This window comes from Chinchilla lanigera, unplaced genomic scaffold (genome assembly GCF_000276665.1).
Source record: "Chinchilla lanigera isolate Chin_1 unplaced genomic scaffold, ChiLan1.0 scaffold00009, whole genome shotgun sequence".
In the NCBI taxonomy this organism is placed as follows: domain Eukaryota; kingdom Metazoa; phylum Chordata; class Mammalia; order Rodentia; family Chinchillidae; genus Chinchilla; species Chinchilla lanigera.
Genome location: NW_004955410.1, coordinates 9,797,779 through 9,805,961, shown reverse-complemented (window position 1 = coordinate 9,805,961; position 8,183 = coordinate 9,797,779). Strand labels below are relative to the sequence as shown.

Here is an 8,183-nt window from a genome sequence, read left to right as displayed (position 1 = left end):
TGCTGCTGCTGCTGCTGCTGCTGCTGCTGCTGCTGCTGCTGCTGCTGCTGCGCGGGGGTCCCGGGTCCCGGGGAGCCAGGCTGCAAGAGAAAGCGGGCGTGACTCGCGGCCTCGGGCCCCCGCGGCGCGCGGCCCACAGCGGGGAGCCTTCCTCTGCAGGCGGTGTGGCAGCTCGAAAGCACCCGCCAGGGGCAGTTCCGCGAGTGCAGTTTCTGTGCCCAGCTTAAGCAAAAGTTGGTGCGAGTGAATAAACCTGCCCCCCCAGCGATCCCGATGGACGATGCCTGTGTTCTTACAAACCGCTCACGTCTGCAAGACGAAAACGCGTATGACGTTGTTAGACTGCACCCCCTCGGTGTCAGATCAGAGCCGGGAGGACCTGTGTCCCTTTCTAAACGAGTGTCACTTCACCTTTCGTTTTTGAAGCATGGGCTGGTTACACAATCCAGGCAGCGTTCCCGAGGCGCGTTAGAGTAGAGTGGGCATGTTAGGTAAGGCATGAGGTACCCAAATGTGGGAGAAAACGTGACTGCCGGGTGACCTGCCTCATGGTCCAGTGTGAAAACCCACAAAATACGAAACACAGGTGAGCACATTGGGCACGAGTGTCCGGAAATCACAGAGCGCCCCCGGCCTGGGCAGGACGCGGTCTGCGCGTGTCCAGTCAGTGCACATTATTACCTTGCTCACTTTTGAAGGGCTTTTACACGCGTTTTGAGAAGTATCTGGGGATGGACATTCATTTGCAGTCGTGGGTTCTGGATTTTCAGGATCGGGGTCTGTAACAAGCAGAAGAAATCGACAGTAAACGTAAAGGGTCACGGTGAATCCCGCCTTTTATGGACATGACAAAGCAATGTGCATTCTCTCGTTGAAAAAGTTTCAGACAGCCAACAGCCATGACAGGTCGCCCGCGTACTGACCTTCCGCGAGCTCACTGCGAGGGCCTAGGCCCTTCGCTTGCGGCTGGGAAATGGGGTTCGGATGAGATGAAGGCGGGCACTGAACATGGCTCGGTGAGCATGACACACACGGGGACGCTCCCCCTGGAGGTGAAGCAGAGCAGGCCCAAGAGAAGGTTAGGCCCCGCGAAGCCGGCGCGGCCCCTTGCTGGCGAGGGGACGGCTTCCTTACCACTGTCTTTGTCCTTCCTGTGATCGCTGAGCAGCAAAGCTCTCTGGTAGCTCCTCTCTCTCACTTGTTCCACCGAGGTGGAGGCCGTCCTTTAAAATAAAAGCACAGCATCCTCATTTCAAAGAAGCTACTACCACTTAGACTGGTCTCTGTCCCATGACGGGCAACTCTTCCTCTGAGAGGGTTCTGTCGACTGGGAAAATACTTTGGTGTTAAGCTTTGAAAATAGCTGATCTTGTTTTACTTTGCTAACTGCGCCCAAACTGACATTTTAATCACCACATACCTGAAGGACTTAGACTAAGTTTATGTCTGTCAAATTCTGGGGTGAAAAGGAGGGCAAAGCTGAAGACACTGTAGTAACATTCACAAAGTCACTTCCGGTTACCAAGGGGACCAAAATACTGTTTGCCCCCAACTGCCAGAGTGAGTGCAGCCGCCTGGCACCTGCGGACACTGTCTCACAGGCAGCGGCTTCCTTGCCTGCTGAAGAAACCCTAGTTGGTGGTTCTGTCAAGGTAACTGGGAGGAACAGAAAAATCTGTAGGATGTTCACCGAGAGGAGAGCTTCCGTGAGCAACGTGAATAAGTTACTAGGTGAACGCAGTGGCCTTTTAACAACACAGGCAGCTTCAGCTAAGATCTTTCTAAGCAGTGACAAGTATCTGCCTAACCTTGGAGCAGCACACAAACAGGAAGCACAGTTTACTAACAAGCGCACTTCCCCGCAGCTCACCACTGCACTTCCGGTTCGTTCTTGTCGCCTGCAGCACCGTCTTTAGCTGGACAGTCGCTGCCAGCCTCTTCAGCAGTGCCAGACGCTGGGGCGGGCGCGGGCGGCGGGGGGCCGGCGCCGGGTTCCGCCTGCTCCCCGCCTCCACCGCCCTGCGCACAGCCCTCGCCGCCCAGGCTCCCGGCCGCGCCGGGCAGCGCACTGAGCAGCGGGAAGCTGTCGCTCTTGGAGCCGCTCTTCCGCGCTTCCCGCTGCCTCTTCCTGTACTCTAAGAGGGAGACCTGAGCAAGACAAGAAAGAAGGCCTTTTATTCTTGATTTACATGTCAGAACCAGTTTTTGCTAAAGAGAATTACTAATATTTACATTTGGAAAGTTACATAAAATAATTTCATTTCCAATAAATGATTAACAATTACCAAATGCCTCCAATATGCCAGGCATTGAACTTAGAGGATTTACATAACATTATCTCATTTAATCCTCACAACAACCCTATGCAATAGGTATATATATTATCATCCCCGTTTACAGAGGAGGAAATTGAGTAACTCACTCACTCAAGGTCACACAGCTGGTGAGTGTTGGAGCCGGGATTCGAACCTAGGTCTTACTTGAAAGCCCGTGCTCTTTCCACTATACTACATTGCTTCCCACAAAGTTGCCAACTGGACTCTGTTATAAAAATTAAAAGCACACATCACTACAATTCTTCGACTTATAAAGCAATAAGCCTATTAACAAATAAGTGCTGCGTCCAATCCTCCCTCTGTGTAAGGCACCCTGACTGTCTGCAGGGGCTCCCGCTGTGCCGTGCAGGGCACCTCTGCGGGCAGCCCTCAGCCCCATGCGTCCTGCGGCCCGCCGAGAGATAAGGTGTCCTGCACGGGACAGCCGCGGGCCGCTTCTCCACACGCTGCCTTTTCAGTTAAGACAGGGATAGAGGAACATAATTGCCTCATTTCTTTGGTTGGGAGGTAGTTATTTTAAAAAGTTATTCATGTGGCAAAATCATCTTGAGGACTCTCTGAAACCATATGCTCTACAAGGACTTTCTATATCTCGAGAATGTTTTAATTAAACACAAGAGACAAATGTGCACATAAAAACTTGACCCTGAATAATTAATGCCTTACATAATACATACTCTAACTATGAATTAACCCTCAATCCCAGTATAAAGAGGAAAAAAAACCGAATAGGACGATGAATTGTTAAATTTGTAACCTTTTTCTTCTGTGGTGGATTCTGAGGTGTGCAGTTCCCGTCGATCAAATTGTCATGAACGGTCCGTCCGAAGCCAGAGACGAGCCCGTCTTCAGAGGGACAGAACACAGCTGTGTCCAGGAACACGGCTCTAGCGTCCTCCTGCATCAGGCACTTTGACTCACTTACTCGGAAGCCGCCTCCAACCTCCAACTGGTGCGAGGGCGTCAGGTCCCTCAGGTTGGAGTTCACGGAGAAGCTGACACCGGTTCTGTCGGGACTCTTCACCCAGGACGAGTACAGTGCGCCCCGTCCTGGCTGGGTGGAGTCCAGCGGGCCGGGGGGCTCGGGCCTGTCGTGAGCAGGCGCCTCCATGGTTTTGAGCAAGGCAGCTGGCTCCACCGGGTCCAGCCCCAGGTGAAGATCCGACACGGACTCCTTCTCGCCCAGGCCCGGCCTCCCGGCCTCGGCCCTACTCCTAGGGCTGGCGTAACCAATAGTCTTTATTTCGTGCAGACCCAGCTCAGTTAAACTGGAATTTCTGAAAGGCCCCAATGTTAACAGGGTTGAAGATCTGTCATAGCCCTGTTTATGGAATTAAAGACACACACACACACACACACAATGACATCTTGAGACTGTTGACTTTCAAATCTACCAGTAATTTAAGCAAAATAATGATACTGGGAAAAAAATCAGCAGTTTAACGTTTTTTTTAATCAGCTCCTTACCTCTTGACTGTAAGTGCGTCTCTTTATTTCTGGAGAACTTTCTGGGGAAGAAATATTCTACATAAAAGGAATAATCGAAATTAAAAATTAAAATACATAATAAAATCTATGAAAACTTTTGAAATGAAAACAAATGAGAGACTGCTGCACAGACTTGGTTTTAGGCTTTGTTTCCTATTTTCTTTCCATTCCCCAAATAAGAGTATTCTTCCCCACACCAATCAGGTGACAGCCTGATGTCGTAACGAGGTCTGAGGGGGGACACATCTCACACAACAGCAAGAACACCCAAACCGTCACCTCGTGAACTAAAAGACCCCAAATAAGACACGTGCTCTGAGGTCAATTTGATACATAGTCATTAATCAAAAAATGTTTTAAAAATGTTTAAATTCAGATAAGTGTGTGTGTCCAATTTTCCCTTTCATTTCTTAGCACACTTGTTGTTCCCCGCCTATGTGGGTTGAAAACATTTTTCTCATTGAAATTTCTCACCTCAAAGTGCATGGTGTTTCCTGGTGTGCCCGGGGTTACCGGGGTGACTGGTGAATATATGGGTTTATAACCATTTCTACAGGTTTCATCATCTGACTTTACCCGTGGAGGAGTGGCAAATGATGGGTCCGTAGGAGTAATGTCTGCATGAGTTGGTGTGGCATACGGTGAAGGAGTAGGTGTGGAGGTTTCTGAGTAAACAGAATCTAGCAATTGATAAAGTCTTCGTTTTTTTAGTGGTGTAGTTAAATCTGTTGGCAAAATAATAATCTATAAGAAATTATACTGTTGGTATTTGCTATCATCTGTAACATTTTGGAAATGGGATATTCTGAAAAACAATACTATATAGTAATTATGATTACTTTTACCCCAAAACTAAATTACAGTTTTTAAAAGTGGAACTAACATGAAACCATTTCCCCATCAATCTTTTATTAGCAAGGACTATCCTGCCGGAAGGGCTGTAAGACCTAGAGGTCTCAAGGAAATCTTACAAGTCACAGTAGTACAGTAGTAATCTTACTGTGACTGATTTAAGAGTCCTTTTGAATCTGTTTGAAAACAACCACCCCAAAAGCCAAAACCTTAAAAATTTAATCCTAATCCTCAAAGTATACTGCATTGCAAATCAAGGGTTCCATGTCTTGTCCTGGAGACGGTATGGAGCCAGAAATGCAAAGACGCGTCTAACCATGTGCTCTTCTCTGAGGTCAGCAGCACTAACTAGACCACGCCGGTACAAACTCTGTCTGTCCTGCCACCCTGCTCACATAGAACGGCACTGAGAACAAGTCCTACCTGGAAGGGCACAGCTATCATTTAATAGTAGTGGGCTTTTACTTTCACCATTGACTGTAGGACTTCTGCATCGTTCTTGACAGGGTGAGTTGAATCTATGTAAAATTGCTGAATTTTCTTCTTCCAGAGCCTGTTTCAACCATCGCTAAATAAGACAGAAAAGTAAATGAACAGTAATAAATTAGCAGCTATTCATTGTCTTAAACACAGAGCTGATTTCAAAAGCATTTTCTACAAGTAATAGCGAGGAATGAGACTGGCCTTTGGTTCATCCGGTTCTTAACATCCAAAGAAATGTTTACCTTTTTACATGAGCCGGAGGCGTTGTCATTAGGTTCTTTCCTCCTCCTTTTTTCTGAAAGGAATGGCGAAGTAAACCTAATGTAATGCTTGGGAGTGGAGTATACATGGGGGCTGTAGGTGAGGCCCGGGAGAGAATTGAGCTGCGTGGCCAACACTTCGGGATCTGTAGTTATGCGCAGAGGCCTTTCAGAAAGGCTGTCAGCAGGTTTTCCGGCCTTCTCATTCTTCTCACTTAACCATTCACTGACCAAGTGCTGGAGAAAAGAAAACGCTGGGTCACTGTGTACGTAACTGCACAGGCTCTCTTACAGAGCATCCTGATAACACAATTAGAAATGACCACTGTCGGAAGTTATAACTGGGGTAATTTAAATAGCTCTTCCTATGTGACGTCTAAAACAGCACCTCATTCCACCTTCCCTCGCTTGCTTCTGTGAGATCTTTTACATATTTTCTAGAAACACAGTCGCTTTTGTAAAATTATTTCAAAAAGTTATTACACAAAAACACGCATGCTTTTAAAAGTAGTAAAATCTATGCCACGTAAATATCACAAACACTAAATTTAGGTTTGTTGCTATTTTGTACATATAAATAAATTGGTCAACTAGAAAAATCTGATTTTAGCAGTGCTTTTGGATCCAAAGGGCCTCTTAGAATCTGCCGGAGATGAATCAGTACAAATCCTGTACATGAGTAAAGCACAAAACTGTCAGCACCGACAGTCCCTGATTGAAGAGGTTTAAACTACTCAAAGTTCCTATGCTTTGAACACTTACACGGTCCTTTTCTCAATTCTGTTTATTCCTGGCCTACAACATGCATAATTCAGTCTTTAAGCCAATCTGGCTGTAAGCATATATGTGATCCTAAAGGGTAATGATTACTCACTGATTAAAAACTAGTTATTTTTTTCCCTTTGCCTTGGCATTCATATGCTTAGTAATCAAACAAGATTATTTTGATTTCATGAGAAAGGTAAACTGTAGAAAAAGTATACATGTATGTCTGTGCACACACACGACATGATGTACAGAAATAAGCACATTAACAATGTCAAACACTTTGCCTACCCTGTTTTCTGGTAACCAGTTTCAACGTTTTATGGAATCTTTTCTGTGCGTGTGTGCGTGTGCGTGCAGAGCTACTCTGCAGCACAAGCAACACGCCCTGGTAAAGCACATGGGAGCTGCGACCAAACTGGCAGGGCGTAGATCCCGGCTTTGCCACTTACACTTCGAACTTGAGGGTGTTATGTAACTTTCCTGCATCTCAGTTTTATCTGTGAAAGGACTGTAACAGAACCCAGCTCCACAGGCAGTGTGAGGACAGTGAAGAGGTTAAACAGGGCTGGGTGGAGTCAGTTGTGTAAAGTTAAACCCCAAACACTGCCCTTACCACAGTCTCTGTCCCGGAATAAGTGCTATGGTTAAGGGAAAACCCAGTAATTTGCCTCTACTTGAGTACCATGTTGTTTGAAATAATACCTTAAGCAAAACCTGCAGGAAGAGGGACTAGGATATGAGCCCACATTTCCCACCCAGGATTCAGGCGCAGCACAATAACCCTCCCATCGTTTAATAATCAAGTGCGGGGCTTATGTCATATTTGTAACTGAGAAAGCAGTTTCATGTCTTTAAGTCTGTGTTTTTTCTTTTCTCATCACAAAAGTTGAAATTTTTTTTGTCTTTTCAAGATGAGCCAAAAAACAGTGTGAAAGGCAAGTCCTGGCTTGCTCATTTAACCTCCATGGGGCAGTAGTAGACGGTAAATTAGGCCCAGCTGGTTAGCTCTCTAAACCCGTGGCTTGTCGGCAAGTAAGTCATTTCATTTCTGCCATTAAAATATAATTCTGCATTGTTTTAGCAGTGTGCTTATAAACTGCTGAGCCAGATAAGAACAAACAAATGAAGTTTCAAAGTACTTATAAAAATATTAAGGGGCTGGGGCTTTAGCTCAGCGGCACAGTGCCTGCCTGGCAAGCCGACGTTGTGAGTTCGATTCCCGGTACCGGGGGTGGGGAGGTGGGGGCGTATATTAGAGAAAGATGTATTTATGACCTACTCCCTCCTCAGGGAGCCTGTGCATTACCACTTCGATACCTCTGGTCTAATCAGTGTGCTATATTAGAGTAGGAAAAAACCAACAGCTTCATAAGGGTATCCTGCTATTTCTGAGCTGAAAAGCCCAGCTTGGTTTAACTCAGTAAACTCCTTCCCAAAAATGCTTCATTAAATCTGACAGGTTTCCAAGGATTTTTATTAATAATTTGATCTAAAATGTCTACCTCATAAATAGCATGTTTTTGTACATTCTACTGAAATCAACAGTTTCTTCACATTTGGTGCTTCTAATCCACCTACACAGTGGGGTTTGTGAAAAACACAGATGATGAAAGAGATGTGGCCTGGAGCTGAGGCTCAGGGAAGAGCACCTGCCTCGATGCTTCTGGGCGGGTTCAGTCCCCAGCACGCGGAGAGGAAGAGGGACGGGCGACGCGCAGCGCAGCAGCTGGGGAGGAACGTGAGCGCGGTGTGTGCGCACGAGGCGGGAACGCTTATTTAAAGACATTGTGAACTGCCGCACAAAGTCTTACTATATTTATCTTTACCATAATGTGATCATTTATACAGGCTGACCTTACAATTTTGAGATTCTTTTAAAAACCTGCAAATACAAAAATGATGCCCCATTTATGGTTTGTTACGAAATGTGACAAACTGATTTTTTTTTGAATTTTTAAAATGAACTAATACCATAGGACACTTGGACAATAGTTCT

General features: G+C 46.1%; 1 protein-coding gene across 1 annotated transcript in view; it reads right to left on the bottom strand.

The window, feature by feature from the left end:
* Kmt2e (lysine (K)-specific methyltransferase 2E) overlaps window positions 1–8,183 on the bottom strand; it is a 93,435-nt gene that overhangs the window by 2,060 nt on the left and 83,192 nt on the right. The window contains exons 17-26 of the mRNA XM_005377563.2: window positions 5,402–5,656; window positions 5,100–5,244; window positions 4,299–4,549; window positions 3,804–3,860; window positions 3,094–3,657; window positions 1,871–2,148; window positions 1,135–1,223; window positions 924–1,046; window positions 682–779; window positions 4–80 (exon numbers count right to left, since the gene is read on the bottom strand). Coding sequence (XP_005377620.1) covers window positions 4–80; window positions 682–779; window positions 924–1,046; window positions 1,135–1,223; window positions 1,871–2,148; window positions 3,094–3,657; window positions 3,804–3,860; window positions 4,299–4,549; window positions 5,100–5,244; window positions 5,402–5,656 — 1,937 coding nt within the window. The remainder of the gene's footprint in view (window positions 1–3; window positions 81–681; window positions 780–923; window positions 1,047–1,134; window positions 1,224–1,870; window positions 2,149–3,093; window positions 3,658–3,803; window positions 3,861–4,298; window positions 4,550–5,099; window positions 5,245–5,401; window positions 5,657–8,183) is intronic.